This window comes from Pseudophryne corroboree, chromosome 11 (assembly GCF_028390025.1).
Source record: "Pseudophryne corroboree isolate aPseCor3 chromosome 11, aPseCor3.hap2, whole genome shotgun sequence".
Taxonomy (NCBI): domain Eukaryota; kingdom Metazoa; phylum Chordata; class Amphibia; order Anura; family Myobatrachidae; genus Pseudophryne; species Pseudophryne corroboree.
In genome coordinates this window covers 157,638,636-157,656,984 of record NC_086454.1, presented here as the reverse complement: position 1 = coordinate 157,656,984, position 18,349 = coordinate 157,638,636, and the positions used below count along the sequence as shown (strand labels likewise).

General features: G+C 45.8%; 1 protein-coding gene across 1 annotated transcript in view; it reads left to right on the top strand.

Moving 5' to 3' along the window:
• Positions 1–3,379, top strand: part of RPS6KA4 (ribosomal protein S6 kinase A4) — a 170,412-nt gene extending 167,033 nt beyond the window's left edge. The window contains exon 17 of the mRNA XM_063945014.1: positions 1,349–3,379. Within this exon, the coding sequence (XP_063801084.1) occupies positions 1,349–1,567 (219 nt within the window). The 3' untranslated portion in view covers positions 1,568–3,379. The remainder of the gene's footprint in view (positions 1–1,348) is intronic.
• The last annotated feature ends 14,970 nt before the right edge of the window (positions 3,380–18,349 follow it).

The following is an 18,349-nucleotide window of genomic DNA, read 5'->3' as shown; positions in this document are numbered from 1 at the left end:
TGTCTTCTAGTAAATAATTATAATAACAAACACCCCAAACAATGACAGAGCTCAGTAATAACTTTTGCAAGTTACTGATAGTTCTGTATATATTATACCTTTATCACAATTGCACATTATTTAAAAATTTTAATATATACAGTGAAATGACAGCCAAATAGCCCATTCCATATTAATAATCAACTATAAGGGGTCCCAATAAATCAGGGATTTGCACAACTGCACTCCAAGGAATAGGGAAAGCTTGGCAATTGCCCAGAGGAGATGCAGTCACCATGTCATAAAGTGGACATCTGAAATGTCTTGTGAAATGTTACATTCTGCACAGTGCGGACATTACATTTAGACTGCATGAGCAGAAGGTTTGGGCTAGGCTGCAGGAGGGATTATTAGGGTTAGGCTGCACGAGCAGAAGGTTAGGGTAAGGGTGCAGTAGGGATGATTAGGGTTAGGCTGCGTGAGGGAGGGTTCAGGCACCAGGGGTAGGGGTGGTTTAGGGGAAGCGCACTCACTACCAGAACCGCTTTATCAGGTGACTACACTGAAACTCCATGTCAGCTGACCATCAGAACACAAGGCGCCACCAAAGCCGAAGTAGGTAAATGAAACTGCTGCACCCCTGGGATTTTTTATTTACATTTTAATCATGTTGACATTTCATCAGTGTCGACATTAGGACCATGTTGACAAAAGAAACTGAAACCATTCAGGGCACTATATTCAATTCCAATATTGTAATAAGATACAATGTTCATAGTACAAATACTGCAATTAGCTGATAAATTAACAGCTTTGTAACTGGTAACAATGTCCCGTTTAGGAATAGGTGAACATTTTTCTTTGATTTGAATAAGACAGTTTCTGTATACGCTAAGTAGGTAGAAGCAGTTGGACACCAGAGGCTGTGGGAGGCTGCGGTGGTGGAACGGTGCTGTCAGTGGTTGTGCTTGTGTTGCTCAGCAATAGTGCACAAATGTATTTATTTATTAATAGTTTCTTATATAGCGCAGCATATTCCGTTGCACTTTACAATTAGAACAACAGTAATAGAACAAAACTGGGTAAAAACAGACAGACATAGAGGTAGTAAGGCCCTGCTCGCAAGCTTACAGTCTATAGACAAATCACTCTTTATTAAGCATATGACAGCTTTGTGGCAATCACTTTGTATTTAAATAACGGGCTGCCTAATCTCCAGAAGTGTTCAGCCTCTAAATCGGAGCCAATAATAATAAATTCTAATGCGTTTCTTTGTGATAAAGACATGATTTCTTCAGAGAGATTGTATTAATATTTTCTGTTACACACACTGAATATCTTACCCATTGTTGGACTTATTCCTTTTCAGGCATTTAACCGTGGAAAGCGAGAGGGAGTTTTCCTGAAGAGCGTGGAAAACGCCCCTCTGGCCAAAAGGCGCAAACTAAAGCAGTGCAGCACTGGAGGGAATGCACGTAGCGGATCCTCATCTTCTTCATCCTCTTCTTCATCAACTGCTGCAACAACTACAGCTCGCTCTCCAAAATCCAGGGTGCCCCCACAAAACCATAGACTGGCAAATGCCTAACTGATTGTTTTACGTATGCACACTACGTTCCCTGTCATTTTGTGCAAATGGAGGAGCTCCTATTTTTCTTTTACTACAAGACACACTCCTGAATGCTGTCCCAAGATTTTATTTGAGATAATTGTGGGCACTTATATGCATATGACTTACGTGTGAGTACAGAGAATTTACAAAGGTCACACTGTCATGGGTTCAAATAGTAAAACTGTCCAGTGCACTTTGTGTAGTAAGATGCATATAAACACTAGCCATTCTCAAAGAACTAGGGATTGCCAGTCTTCCCTTAAAGATGTAATGTGCTCCTACAGGGGCAGTTTTGGGATAGGGCAAAGAGGGCACTTGCCTTGAGCCACAAGCTTGAATAGGGCTGTCTGACGTTTGTACCAGCATTTACTGTTTATATTTTACATTTTATTTGTGTTTATATGTGCATTTTTTTTATTAACAGGCATTTCTTCAAGCTGAATATAAGGGCCACTTCTTGTTTCTGCCCAGAGCAATCTAGCTCATGCCCTCCCTACATGCTTTGATACTAGGAACATAATATGTACGTCTGTATGTGTAGATATGTATATACAGTATATATATATATGCTATAACTGTTACTAGAGTGTTGTACCAAATAGCCATAAATTAACACAAATCTATTTTTGTTAGCATGATATTACTATAAAAATTCCTAGGAGTGAAAAGAAAGTTTTTGTACAGAGTAAGAGGAATAGCGCTGGAATAGTGCTGTAAGAGGATGTATGGCCTTCTCTTTTACAGGCCCCAAGGAACAATATTCTGTAGTTAGACCGTGTGCATTGGAAAGGTGTATTTTTGGGAGGAAAAAAAACACTGTACAGAAGTTTGGTTTGGGCTCAACAGCTTAATGTACTAACTACGTCCTGCCTGCCGTGTTTATTAGCCAGATCATTAAGTGATTGCTACAGGCACACATAGATCCTCATTGATCCTGTTTTTAGCAGAGCAGCACCATGGGTAACATTTAGGTGGAGAGATTGTGACCTCCATTGCCCTTTCATCCTGCCTCCCAGCGTGCCGTTAAAACATTTTTTTTTAGTTCTAGCTAATCACCCCTTCAACTAACTTTGCAGTCCCCTCTTATCCTTATTGTGTAAAACCCATATCCTCTATAGATTGTAAGCTCCTATGAGCAGGGCCCTCATCCCTTTGTCTTCACTACATAATTATGCTGTTCACTGTAATTGTGTTTCTGTGATTTTATATTCTGTCTGTACTTATGTATCCTGTTGTCAGTTTTACCCCCTTGTCCGGAGCTGCCAAACCTTTCTGGTGCCGTATAAATTATGATGATTATTATTATTATTATTATTATTATTAATAATAATAATGATATAACCTTTAGTCTGCAGAACTGCAGTATGATGGGAGATATACAGGGGAAAAAAAGAGGAAATGTTTCACTGTATTCTCCATATTTACCTTGATGTAAGGATCCCTAAGTAGTTTTGCTGAAAATGATTGTTAATACTTTTGGGGTATTTCATAAAATAGTTCTGTGTAGAAAAAAAAAAAATCAGTGTCCAACAAAACTAATTTTAGGCTGTATGTAACGATCTACTTGCCAATCAGGTCTTGTTCACAGCATAGCCAATCATATCATCCACATGTTTATTACAGCAGTAAGAGACAAGTGAGCCGATATTGTGGAAGGCAGTGACCTGTCTATGAGGACACAGATCACACCTTTGTATAATACACAATGTATACATTCACCCTGTTCTGATGCTTTATAGAATATTTCAGCAAATGTCATTGTCTTGTCATAAATTGCCTTATACGTCAGTGGTGTCAATACTTATTGGATAATCAGAATCCTGATTCCGGCAGCAATCTTTAGGTAACCAGTTACAGTAACTATGCTTATCTGTGGGAGATCATGTGCAACCTCTGGCTTTCATTTAGTGTCTGCCACCCACACTGCCTGTATACTGTATTTGTGTGCTGTTAGTACATATTGCAGAACATTTGTATAAAAGATTCTGTTTTTCAGGGATCTATAGTTCTGAACTGGTTTGTTTGAAATTTGTGCAAACTTTTCATTTGTATTAGAGCTGATGAGATGTGTACGTCTTACTGTATGCATGCGTGTACTCATGCAATGCAGATTACATGCTTGCTGAAGACAGTGTTAGAAGTAATTATCTATGCAGAGCAGCGTTCACTTGAAACTGTTGTCAGGTTATAGTTATGCAGAGCATAGTATATGGTTGTGCCGTCTACAGTCATAATTTATTCTGAGTGATCCATGTGTTGATTCAATTGAAAATGTTTCAACCTGGGTGGGTTACTATGTGTATTTTTATAATAGGCAGTACATGTATGTGTGTATATTAATATCAAGATATCGATGTGTTGTTTATGCAGTTCAGCGTTGCAAATCATATATGCTTGAGATCTAATGGTGTGATATCAGGAGGTATTAACTATTGGTAGACATTGTGACTGTTATACTTGTGAGGATTGAGAGTACTTTGTAGTACTATCCAACCCTACAATCAGGGTTCTGCAGAACACCACTTACGCTGTATCCAGCCGGAAAACTGCAGAATACCATTTCACTGTAATCAGCCTGAGAACTGCAGAACACCATTTCACCTGTATTCAGCTGGGGAACTGCAGAGTATCATTTCACCAGTATTCAGCCTGAGCCCCACAGTCAGCACAGCATCACGTTACCTCTCTGAATCTACAGGCCTACATAGGGGGTAATTCAGACCTGATCATGGGCCTAATTCAGAGTCGATCGCAGCAGCAAATTTGTTAGCAGTTGGGCAAAAACCATATGCACTGCAGGGGATGGGGGGGGGGGGGGGTTAGATATAACATGTGCGGAGAGAGTTAGATTTGGGTGGGGTGTGTTCAAACTGAAATCTAAATTGCAGTGTAAAATTAAAGCAGACAGTATTTTCTCTGCACAGAAGCAAAATAACCCACCCAAATCTAACTCTCCCTGCACATGTTATATCTGCCCACCTGCAGTGCACATGGTTTTACCCAACTGCTAACAAATTTGCTGCTGCGATCAACTCTGAATAACCCCCATAACAGCAAATTTGTTAACAGTTGGGTAAAACCATGTGCACTGCAGGTGGGCAGATATAACATGTGCAGGGAGAGTTAGATTTGGGTGTGGTGTGTTCAAACTCAAATCTAAATTGCAGTGTAAAAATAAAGCAGCCAGTATTTACTCTGCACAGAAACAAAATAACCCACCCAAATCTAACTCTCTGCAAATGTTATATCTGCCCCACCTGCAGTGCACATGGTTTTGCCCAACTGCTAAAAAATTTGCTGCTACGATCAGATCTGAATTACCCCCATAGTGTAGATGGGCCTGTCTGTAGTCTGAGTTCTGCAGTGCATCATTGTGCTTCTTTTTAGCCAAGTCTCCACGATCATTATATGACCTGTCTATTGTACAGTCTGTATAACGTTACTGACTTTTCTATAGCCACTGCCCTGCAGAACCGCTCTTACGCCCTTTCTCGTAAGCAAACTGCAGAGCCATAAGTAATAAACTCATGCTAGCCTGCTAAGCATTGCTTACCTCTACTCCAGCCATACCTGAGGAGCAGTTCCTGTTTCCCAGCAGAGCCTGCGGTGTATCACTGTATCTCTTTCTTAAGTACATTTCTTTATTAATGAAAAGGGAACTCTGGATTCCAGAGGTATTTAACATTCATCCCTCCTGCTGCTGTTAAACTACACATACCAGCATGCCCTTTCACAATTTTGCTCCTAAGGCATGCTAAAACTGTGTCAGGGCATGGTGGGATGTGTAGTTCCACAGCAGCTGGAGGCCCTCATGTTAAAATACCTCTGCTCTGTACTGTTAATGTGGCAAATCCACTTTGAATCAAACAGGATATGCAATGACTGTGAAGTCATCCAGTTTCTATTGATGTGTGGTGTCTAGGTATCGCTGTTGGTAAGCACTTTTACAGCCTGCAATTGCAGCAGTATCGCCATCAGGTTATAAGAAGAGGGAGGATGGGTGTACGTAGAAGTAATACTTTTTCTCTAACGTCCTAGTGGATGCTGGGGACTCCGAAAGGACCATGGGGAATAGCGGCTCCGCAGGAGACTGGGCACAAAGTAAAAGCTTTAGGACTAGCTGGTGTGCACTGGCTCCTCCCCCTATGACCCTCATCCAAGCCCCAGTTAGATTTTGTGCCCGAACGAGAAGGGTGCAATCTAGGTGGCTCTCCTGAGCTGCTTAGAGTAAAAGTTTAAATAGGTTTTTTATTTTCAGTGAGACCTGCTGGCAACAGGCTCACTGCATCGAGGGACTTAGGGGAGAGAAACGAACTCACCTGCGTGCAGAGTGGATTGGGTTTCTTAGGCTACTGGACATTAGCTCCAGAGGGACGATCACAGGCCCAGCCATGGATGGGTCCCGGAGCCGCGCCGCCGGCCCCCTTACAGATGCTGAAGCAAGAAGAGGTCCATAAATCGGCGGCAGAAGACTTTCCTGTCTTCATAAGGTAGCGCACAGCACTGCAGCTGTGCGCCATTGCTCTCAGCACACTTCACACTCCGGTCACTGAGGGTGCAGGACGCTGGGGGGGGGGCGTCCTGGGAAGCAATGAATTTACCTTAGTTGGCGAAAAATACATCACATATAGCTCCTGGGCTATATGGATGTATTTAACCCCTGCCAGTTTTCCAGTAAAAAGCGGGAGAAGAGCCCGCCGTGAAGGGGGCGGGGCCTATCTCCTCAGCACACAGCGCCATTTTTCCCACACAGCTCCGCTGGTAGGAAGGCTCCCAGAATCTCCCCTGCATCCTGCAACTACAGAAACAGGGTAAAAAAGAGAGGGGGGCACTTATTTGGCAAAATAACAGATATAAGCAGCTATAAGGGATAGACACTTATTGTAAGGTTGTCCCTATACATATATAGCGCTCTGGTGTGTGCTGGCAAACTCTCCCTCTGTCTCCCCAAAGGGCTAAGTGGGTCCTGTCCTCTATCAGAGCATTCCCTGTGTGTGTGCTGGGTGTCGGTACGTGTGTGTCGACATGTATGAGGAGGAAAATGATGTGGAGGCGGAGCAGAGTGTCTGTAACAGTGATGTCACCCCCTAGGGGGTCGACACCTGAGTGGATGTACTGTTGAAAATTACGTGACAGTGTCAGCTCTATATAAAAAAACAGTGGTTGACATGAGACAGCCGGCTACTCAGCTTGTGCCTGTCCAGACGTCTCATAGGCCGTCAGGCAGATGGCAGATACAGACGCCGACACGGATACTGACTCCTGTGTCGACGGTGAAGAGACAACCGTGATTTCCAGTAGGGCCACACGTTACATGATTGAGACAATGGAAAATGTTTTATACATTTCTGATAATACGAGTACCACCAAAAAAGGGGTATTATGTTCGGTGAGGGAAAAACTACCTGTAGTTTTCCTGAATCTGAGAAATAAAATGTGTGATGATGCGTGGGTTTCCCCCCGATAACAATTAATAATTTCTTAAAAAGTATTGGCTGCATACCCTTTCCCGCCAGAGGTTAGGATGCATTGGGAAACACCCCCTAGGGGGGATAAGGCGCTCACACGCTTGTAAGAACAAGGGCTCTACCCTCTCATGAGATGGCCGCCCTTAAGGATCCTGCTGATAGAAAGCAGGAGGGTATCCAAAAAAAGATATTTACACACATACTGGTGTTATACTGCGACCAGCTATCGCCTCAGCCTGGAGGTGCAGTGCTGGGTTGGCATGGTCGGATTCCCTGACTGGAAATATTGATATCCTAGATAAGGATAGTATATTATTGCCTATAGAGCATTTAAAAGATGCATTTCTATATATGCATGATGCACAGCGGAATAATTGCCGACTGGCATCAAGTATAAGTGCGTTGTCCAATTCTACCAGTAAAATGGTCAGGTGATGCGGATTCCAAACGTCATTTGGAAGTATTGCCTTTGAAAGGGGACATTTGGGGTCGGTCTTTTAGACCTGGTGGCCACGGCAACAGCTGGGAAATCCACGTTTGTACCCCAGGTCGCCTCTCAAAATAAGACGCCGTATTATCAGGCGCAGTCCTTTGTTGGCAAGCGGACAAAAGGTTCCTCTTTTCTGCTCGTGACAGAGGGAGAGGAAAAAGGCTGCAGAGATCAGCCAGTTCCCAGGAACAGAAACCCTTTCCAGCCTCTGCCAAGCCCTCAGTATGACGCTAGGGCTTTACAAGCTCAGGCACGGTGGGGGCCCGTTCTCAATGAATTTCAGTGCGCAGTGGGCTCACTCGCAAGTAGACCCCTGGATCCTTCAGGTAATATCTCTGGGGTACATATTGGAATTCGAGACGTCTCCCCCTCGCCGTTTCCAAAAGTCGACTTTACCGACGTCTCCCTCGGACAGGGAGGCAGTTTTGGAAGCCATTCACAAGCTGTATTCCCAGCAGGTGATAATCAAGGTACCCCTCCTGCAACAGGGAACGGGGTATTATTCCACACTATTGTGGTACCGAAGCCAGACGGCTCGGTGAGACCGATTCTAAAATCTTTGAACACTTACATACAGAGGTTCAAATTCAAGATTGAGTCACTCAGAGCAGTGATTGCGAACCTGGAAGAAGGGGACTACATGATGTCTCGGGACATCAAGGATGCTTACCTTCATGTCAAAATTTACCCTTCTCACCAAGGGTACCTCAGGTTTATGGTACAGAACTGTCACTATCCGTTCAGACGCTGCCGTAGGGATGGTCCACGGCACCCCGGGTCTTTACCAAGGTAATGGCCGAAATGATGATGTTCCTTCAAAGGAAGGGAATTTTAGTTATCCCTTACTTGGACGATTCCCTGATAAGGGTAAGATCCAGGGAACAGTTGGAGGTCGGTGTAGCACTATCTCAGATAGTGTTGCGGCAGCACGATTGGATTCTCAATATTCCAAAATCGCAGCTGGTTCCGTCGACGTGTCTTCTGTTCCTAGGGATGATCCTGGACACAGTCCAGAAAAAGGTGTTTCTCCCGGAGGAGAAAGCCAGGGAGTTATCCGAGCTAGTCAGGAACCTCCTCAAACCGAGCCAAGTCTCAGTGCATCAATGCACAAGGGTTCTGGGTAAAATGGGGGCTTCCTACGAAGCAATCCCATTTGGCAGATTCCACGCAAGAACTTTCCAGTAGGACCTGCTGGACAAATGGTCCGGGTCGCATCTTCAGATGCATCAGCGGATAACCCTGTCACCAAGGACAAGGGTGTCCCTCCTGTGGTGGTTGCAGAGTGCTCATCTTCTAGAGGGCCGCAGATTCGGCATTCAGGACTGGGTCCTGGTAACCACGGATGCCAGCCTGCGAGGCTGGGGAGCAGTCACACAGGGAAGGAATATCCAGGACTTATGGTCAAGCCTGGAGACATCACTTCACATAAATATCCTGAAGCTAAGGGACATTTACAATGCTCTAAGCTTAGCAAGACCTTTGCTTCAAGGACAGCCGGTGTTGATCCAGTCGGACAACATCACGGCAGTCACCCACGTAAACAGACAGGGTGGCACAAGAAGCAGAAGGGCAATGACAGAAGCTGCAAGGATTCTTCGCTGGGCGGAAAATCATGGGATAGCACTGTCAGCAGTATTCATTCCGGGAGTGGACAACTGGGAAGCAGACTTCCTCAGCACGACCTCCACCCGGGGAGAGTGGGGACTTCACCCAGAAGTCTTCCACAGGATTATAAAAACTCGACAGGTATTGCGCCAGGTCCAGGGACCCTCAGGCAATAGCTGTAGACGCTCTGGAAACACCGTGGGTGTACCAGTCAGGGTATGTGTTTCCTCCTCTGCCTCTCATACCCAAGGTACTGAGATTGATAAGATGGTGAGGAGTAAGCACTATATTCGTGGCTCCGGATTGGCCAAGAAGGACTTGGTAACCGGAACTTCAAGAGATGCTCACGGAGGATCCGTGGCCTCTACCTCTAAGAAGGGACCTGCTCCAGCAAGGACCCTGTCTGTTCCAAGACTTACCGCGGCTGCGTTTGACGGCATGGCGGTTGAACGCCGGATCCTGAAGGAAAAAGGGCATTCCGGATGAAGTCATCCCTATCCTGATCAAAGCCAGGAAGGATGTAACCGCAAAAACATTATCACCGCAATTGGCGAAAATATGTTGCGTGGTGCGAGGCCAGTAAGGCCCGACGGTGGAAATTCGACTGGGTCGATTCCTACATTTCCTGCAAACAGGAGTGTCTATGGGCCTGAAATTGGGGTCCATTAAGGTTCAAATTTCGGCCCTGTCAATTTTCTTCCAAAAAGAACTAGCTTCAGTCCCTGAAGTTCAGACGTTTGTAAAAGGGGTACTGCATATACAGCCTCCTTTTGTGCCTCCAGTGGCACTTGGGATCTCAATGTAGTTTTTTTTTGGATTCCAAAAGTCACATTGGTTTGAACCACTTAAATCTGTGGAGTTAAAATATCTCACATGGAAAGTGGTCATGCTGTTGGCCCTGGCCTGGGCCAGGCGCGTGTCAGAATTGGCGGCTTTATCCTGTAAAAGCCCTTATCTGATTTTCCATTCGGACAGGGCGGAATTGAGGACTCGTTCTCAATTTCTCCCTAAGGTGTTTTCAGCATTTCACTTAAACCAACCTATTGTGGTGCCTGCGGCTACTAGGGACTTGGAGGATTCCAAGTTGCTGGACGTAGTCAGGGCCCTGAAAATATATGTTTCCAGGACGGCTGGAGTCAGAAAATCTGACTCGCTGTTTATCCTGTATGCACCCAACAAGCTGGGTGCTCCTGCTTCTAAGCAGACGATTGCTCGTTGGATTTGCAGTACAATTCAGCTTGCACATTCTGTGGCAGGCCTGCCACAGCCAAAATCTGTAAAAGCCCATTCCACACGGAAAGTGGGCTCATCTTGGGCGGCTGCCCGAGGGGTCTCTGCTTTACAACTTTGCCGAGCAGCTACTTGGTCAGGGGCAAACACGTTTGCTAAATTCTACAAATTTGATACCCTGGCTGAGGAGGACCTGGAGTTCTCTCATTCGGTGCTGCAGAGTCATCCGCACTCTCCCGCCCGTTTGGGAGCTTTGGTATAATCCCCATGGTCCTTTCGGAGTCCCCAGCATCCACTAGGACGTTAGAGAAAATAAGAATTTACTTACCGATAATTCTATTTCTCATAGTCCGTAGTGGATGCTGGGCGCCCATCCCAAGTGCGGATTGTCTGCATTACTTGTACATAGTTATTGTTACAAAAATCGGGTTATTGTTGTTGTGAGCCATCTTTTCAGAGGCTCCTTCTGTTATCATGCTGTTAACTGGGTTCAGATCACAAGTTGTACGGTGTGGCTGGTAATGAGTCTTACCCGGGATTCAAAATCCTTCCTTATTGTGTACGCTCGTCCGGGCACAGTATCCTAACTGAGGCTTGGAGGAGGGTCATAGGGGGAGGAGCCAGTGCACACCAGCTAGTCCTAAAGCTTTTACTTTGTGCCCAGTCTCCTGCGGAGCCGCTATTCCCCATGGTCCTTTCGGAGTCCCCAGCATCCACTACGGACTATGAGAAATAGAATTATCGGTAAGTAAATTCTTATTTTTCTTTTTTATTAAATTGTTACTTAGCGTACATTATATTTAATGGGAGGTACAGATATTAAAGAAAAAAAATCAATTTGGTAATACTCAATTTTCAAGTATTATATAACACCTCCTTTATCTTCTTGCACTGCGTCACTTAACTATAGAGAATCGTCGCAGAGCTTACTAGCCCGGTTTGCTGTGCAGAAGGAATCTCTCTGTCACTAATTTGCACTTTTTATGACCGAATCATCGGTCAGGAGAGCTGGAAAAGGGGTTTTTCATTGGGGCTGATTCAAAATTGGGGGCAAATGGGAAAAAAGGAGCAAATTTGCTGCTAAAGGTCATAAACGTGGGATACAGTAAACTTTTACTATAGATATATCTCTATCTGCGGTAAAAATGTACTTATGTTATATTTGGAGTTTATGTATGTTAGGATATTGTACCACATGTTCTGAACTTTTGTCAAATTTGCACCTTGGAAAACATTGTTGAACTGCATGTTAGCCAAGTCCAAAATGTACAAGAGAGATGCACCGTTAATTGGTGGTTTTGATTGTAGAATTTAGAACGCAATGATATGCAAAACAGGTGTGATTTGCATTTAATATTATTGCTATTTTATTTTCTTGGGGCAAAACTGGCGACAATCAGTGGATTTTAAAATTCCCATGTTAATAAATCTTCCTTTTAGATTTGGGAGGTGTGTCCTATGGGGTTCACTACGATATGCCGCGGTCGGGCTCCCGGCGCCCAGCATACCGGTGCCGGGAGCCCGACCGCCGGCTTACCGACAGTGTGGCGAGCGCAAATGAGCCCCTTGCGGGCTTGCTGCGCTCGCCACGCTACGCGCGCCACACTATTTTATTCTCCCTCCAGGGGGGTCGTGGACCCCCACGAGGGAGAATAAGTGTCGGTATGCCGGCTGTCGGGATCCCGGCGCCGGTATACTGTGCGCCGGGATCCCGACAGCCGGCATACTGAAGACCACCCGTCCTATGGTATCATTGATTTTAGTGGCCATCCCTATAATGTAATAATGGACAATGGTGGTCATTCCGAGTTGATTGCTAGCTGACGTTGTTCGCTGCGTAGCGATCAGTGAAAAAAATGGCTAATCTGCGCATGCGTATGCACCGCAATGCGCACACACGTCGTACGGGTACAAAGTCCTTTGTGGATTGACATGAAGTGGGCGTTTCTGGGTGGCAACGGACCATTTTCAGGGAGTGTTTGGTAAAACGCAGGCGTGGCTGAAAAAACGCAGGCGTGGCTGGGCGTTCGCTGGGCGGGTGTGTGACGTCAAAAGCCGTCCCTCCGTCGTTAGAATCAATGCACACGAAGAGTAACTACAGGGCTGGTCTTGTTTTGCACAAAAAGATTTTGCAGGTGCTCTGCTGCACAAGCGTTCGCACTTCTGCAAAGCAAAAATACACTCCCCAGTGGGCGGCGACAATGCATTTGCACGGCTGCTAAAAACTGCTAGCGAGCTATCAACTCGGAATGACCCCCAATGTCACTATGGCTGTTGCCAGATATCTTGCATATTGCTGGACACCAGCTGGAGTGTTAAAAGATGTACATGTCATGGTTCTGTTCACTAAACAAGGACATTAACCAAATACATGTCACACCGGACTGTGTAGGAAACTTGGGACAGAATGTTTTATTTAAGGGATTGGAAATCCTGAAATTTTTTGTTTTATGAAATAAACTTTTTCTTTCACTAAGTGTGTGATGTGATCTTTGTAGGGTGCTTCATGGCAAAGCTGAACTGGTACAAGACCTGCAACATGAATTGTTTCTAGTCCCCTAATGTTTAAGGGGGACATTTACTAAGCAGTGATAAGAGTGGAGAAGTAAGCCAGTGGAGAAGTTGCCCCATCAACCAATCAGCAGCTCTGTATAAATTTATAGTATGCACATTATAAATGTTACTTCAGTGCTGATTGGTTGCCATGGGCAACTTATCCAGTGGCTCACTTCTCCGCTCTTATCACTGCTTAGTAAATGTACCCCTAAGTTCTCTAGCGTGTTGATGAACAGATTGCCTGCTCAGCTGTATTAGATACGCTAGCCCAACAATCCATCATTAGCTGTAGAACTGGTTCTGTAACTGTAATCCCACAGTACCCTTCAAGCAGTTTCCAGAAATGTCTCTGGCTCCTGAAGTGATTTAGTTGCCTTGTAAATGTTAGTTTTAGCTTCAGAAGACAGAGAGGGAGAGAAGAAACGGTGCGTGTGTGTGTTTGTCTGTGTGTAAAATATAAATATATGTGGTCAAAGTGGAAATATAGAAGTGACAGTATGGAAAATATGAACAGATCAGCCGTAACATTAAAACCAGTGACAAGTTAAGTTAATAACATTGATTATCCTGTTACAATGGCACCTGTGAAGGGGTGAGATATTAGGTAGCCAGTGAACAGTCCGTTATTGAAGTTGATGTGTTGGAAGCAGGAAAAAATAGGATTTTAATACCTACCTGTAAATCCTTTTCTCGTAGTCCATAAGGGATATTGGGGACACATTAGTACGATGGGTATAGACGGGGTCCAAAGGAGCCAGTGCAGTTTAAATTTCTTCCACTGGGTGTGCTGGCTCCTCCCCTCTATGCCCCCTCCCACAGGCAGTTATAGGTAAAACAGTGCCCGAAGGAGAGAAGGAACATAACAACAATAAGCGTGGTGAGATTTACACACCAGCACACCATAACATAACCGGGCCAGCAATGGCTGGCAACATAACAGCAACAGCTGAACAGGTAACACATAACAGAGAACCTGCAGAAATTCACTGCACAGAGGCGGGCGCCCAATATCCCTCATGGACTACGAGAAAAGGATTTAACGGTAGGTATTAAAATCCTATTTTCTCTATCATCCATAAGGGATATTGGGAACACATTAGTACGATGGGGATGTCCCAAAGCTTCCAGAATGGGCGGAGACAACTGCAGCACCGCCTGCCCACACTGGGTAACCTCTTTGGCCAGGGTATCAAATTTGTAGAACTTCACAAAAGTGTTCTTCCCTGACCAGGTAGTGGCTCGGCATAGTTGCAGAGCTGAGACGCCACAGGCAGCTGCCCAGGAAGAGCCTACCGATCTTGTAGAGTGGGCTTTCAGAGACTTAGGAATAGGTAAGGCTGCCGACACATAGGCCTGTTGGATAGTAAGTCGAATCCTACGAACAATGGACTGCTTTGAAGCAGGGCTATCCTTTTTCTGCGCATCATAGAGCACGAACAAGGAATCCGTCTTTCTGATCCAAGCCGCCCTCTTGACGTAGATTTACAAGGCTTGCACTGCATCCAATGCCTCCGGAGGGGCAGAAGTGCCAGAACTGGACGGAATCACAATAGATTGATTCAAGTGAAACGCAGAGACCACCTTCGGCAGGAACTGCTGTCTAGTCCTGAGCTCCGGTCTGTCCTCTTAAAAGACCAATTATGGACTTTTACATGATAAGGATCCCAATTCCGAGACACGTCTTCCACGTGAGGTACTTGTCTTCCACCGTCATCAGAGGTTCAAGCCAGGGGAACTGCAGAAAATGTAACACCACATCCAAATCCCAAGGTGCCGTAGGCGGCACAAACAGAGGTTGTATGTGAAGCACCCCTTGCAAGAAAGTCTGAACTTCTGGCAATAGAGTCAACTTCTTTTGGAAGAAGACAGAAAGAGCTGAAATCTGGACCTTAATGGATCCCAGATGTAAGCCGTTATCCACTCCAGTTTGCAGGAAACTAAGGAATTTTCCCAAAAGGAAGTCTGCAGATGGATATGTGCGTTCCTCGCACCAGGAGACATATCTCCGCCAGATATGATGATAGTCCTGGGAATTCACTTTTATCAGGAGATCAACCAGGTAAGGGACAACCTTGACCCCCTGGACTCTGAGTTGAAACATCTTTTCAGCCATCACCTTCGTGAACACCCCCGGAGCAGTAGACAGACCGAAGGGTAACGCCTGGAACTGGTAGTGATCGTTCAGCAGGGCGAACCTCAGATAGGCCTGATGAGGAGGTCAAATCGGGATATGGAGGTAGGCGTCATTGATATCCAGGATACCAGGAATTCCTGTGGTTCAAAGTCTGCGATCACCGCTCTTAAAGATCCCATCTTGAATGTGAAAACCTTCAGGTGAAGATTCAAGGACTTCAGATTCAAAATGGGTCTCACAGACCCGTCTGGTTTTGGTACTACGAATAGGCTGGAGTAGTAAACTTGTCCCTGTTGATGCAGGGGCACTGGAACAATGACCTGGGACTGGACCAACTCTGTGATGGCCAGTAGCAGCGTAACAACCATATTTTCCAAAGCTGGTAAGCTTGATTTGAAATTGGGGAGGAGCACCGTCGAACTCCAGCTTGTAACCCTGAGAGATGAGGTCTCTTACCCAGACATCCTGGCAGAACCTTCCCAGATGTGGCTGAAGCGACGTAACCGAGCTCCCACCATGCGATCCTATCGGAGTGGGCGGGCACAGTCATGCTGAAGCTTTTGCGGCAGCAGAACTGGTGCTCTGTTCCTGGGAGCCGGCAACGGCTGGTGTCTAAGGCTTACCTCTGGTGCTTCTAGCTGCGTTGGAGGCACCCCTGGTCCTAGATCGAAATCTGGTGGACCGAAAAGACTGGGTAGACGGTCCCTGGTAGGTATGTCTAGCAGGGGGAGCCCCAGAGGGAAGAAACATGGATTTTCCAGCAGTAGCCTTGGAAACCAATGCATCCAATTCACCTCCGAAGAGCCATTCACCTGTAAAGGGTAGAGATTCCACATTGCATTTGGAATCAGCGTCTGCAATCCACTGACGCACCCATATGTCTCTGCGTGTAGATACAGCCATAGCAGTGGTCCTAGCATTAATATTGCCAATATCTTTTAGGGAGTCACAGAGGACTCTAGCCGTGTCCTGAATGTGTTTGAGGAAAGTAACTGTAGTAACCAGGGTCATATCCCCCGAGAGACCCTCCTGAATTTGAGTAGCCCAGGAATGAATTGCATGTGTCATCCAGCAACCTGCAATGACTGGTCTTTGAGATACACCCGCAACAGTGTAGATAGATTTCAGTGTGGCCTTTACTGTAAAGGATCCCAGGGCAGGGAGTACCGCCTTCTTGGAAAGACGAGAGACAGAGACATCCACAGCTGGAGATTCTTCCCAGAACTTTCTACCTTCAGGGGCAAAGGGCATAAATCGTTTTGACACCTGATATTTTTTATCAGAAGTTTTCCAGGCTAATTTAAACTAAACAAATCATCTAATTCCTTGGAATCAGGAAAAGTGACAGTCAGTTTGTTTTGTGGGAGGAAAAATGACTGCAGATTTGTAGCGTCCTCCAGGGGAAGCTTTAGCACATCCTTTATAGCCAAAATGAGGGGTTCAATACCCTGTGCAGGGGTGGGGTCCCCACTTATGGGGTCCACATCATCATGTATATCATCATCAGTATCTGATAGGAGTGCAGGTAAAGCACATTTATGTGCACCTGTAGTAGACAGAGGGGGATGGGGGGCATCAGCCCTGGCAGCTAGACTTGCTACTGCTTGTTGCAGTTCTTGTGTTTTATTGGCTCGTGACTCTTCTCCACATTGTCAGCATTTTGTGATGACTAATTACACTGCTCACATGATAAGGAGCAAGATGAGGGAGGAGAGAATCTGGCCTTAAATAAACTGCATAATTTTTGTTTCACCATTATAGAGTAACACACAATAACACATACAACACAGACTGAGTTACAAACAAACCTGCCCTATCGCATGTGGGAGGAGACAAATAGTAAGAGAGGACACCAACACACCACCGCTGCAGAGCCCCAGTGAGGCTGTCAGCATTTTTAGATAGATATATCAGTTAAACTGTTTCTAACTATGATTGCCCTAGAGGAATATTGTGCACAAATAGCGGCTCTCCCCCTACTCAAACACCCTGTACCAGTGATCCAGCGTGTGACAGTCCGGAGGAGCTGTGTGAGGCTGCTGCTGCTTATGCAGAGGAAGGCGCCAAAATGCAGCTGAGCCCGCTCTGATATAGCTCCGCCCCCCGTAATGGCGCCGGATCTACTATTACATAATTATACTGGCTATGTCTCCCAAATGCGCCGTAGTGTCACATAAATGTTAAGTACAGCTAATGTCAGCCAGTGTCACGCAGGGGCTACAGTGGGTCCCCCCCAGGAGGGACCCATATGCCTCACCCGTGCTTTTCCCACACCATGAACCGAGGGACCCCCCTAGCGGGGCCCCCGGTGTGTACTCACCACCGACGATCACCTTCAGGCAGCGTTAGGGGTGTACGGCCTGCTGCGACTGTGACAGCTAAGGCGCAGTGCCCAATGAACAAACAGTCCTTCGGGACGGTGGTCCTGCAACGGGGAAGTAGCTCTGCACCTCACGAGGCCGGTGACCGTCCCCCACCTAACTCCCACGGCGCAGGTATGCATACCAAAAATAATAAAAGTTTTAAAATAAATTGAAGAAATCTCTCTGGAGCTCCAGAGTGTGCATCCTCTCCTGAAGGCACTTTTTTTTCTAAACTGCCTGTGGGAGGGGGCTTAGAGGGGAGGAGCCAGCACACCCAGTGGAAGAAATTTTAAGTGCACTGGCTCCTTTGGACCCCGTCTATACCCATTGTTCTAATGTGTCCCCAATATCCCTTATGGATAAAGAGAAATGCTAGAGAAATGGGCAAATTAAAGGATCTGAGCGACTCTGACAAGGGCTAAATTGTGATGACTAGACGACTGGCCAGAGCATCTCCAAACCGACAGGTCTTGTGGAGTATTCTCGGTATTCAGTGGTTAGTACCTACCCAAAGTGGTCCAAGGAAGGACAGTCGGTGAACCGGCAAGGGTCATAGACGGCCATGACTTTATTGGCGGTGTACCTTGATGCCATTCCTCCTGAGACTTTGGCATGTCATTAGTTTGAATTGATGTGGATATCGGAGCAAACAAAATTACAGTGGGACACCACTGTCAACTGAAAACCCAATTCTTGCTTTTCAACCCAATATCCACAAAATATCCGCAGTGTGAAGAAAGGCAGACGGTATAACATGGGAGTCTTCCAGAGGAAGACCAAATCGGTTGAAACGCGTTGGAGAATATGACACCCAATCCACATCAACAGACAGCGGCAAAGTGCAAGAAAAGATCGAGAGCAACGGCGCTGACAAGTCACCGGTAAGCCGCACAGACGGACTGGCAGAAAGAG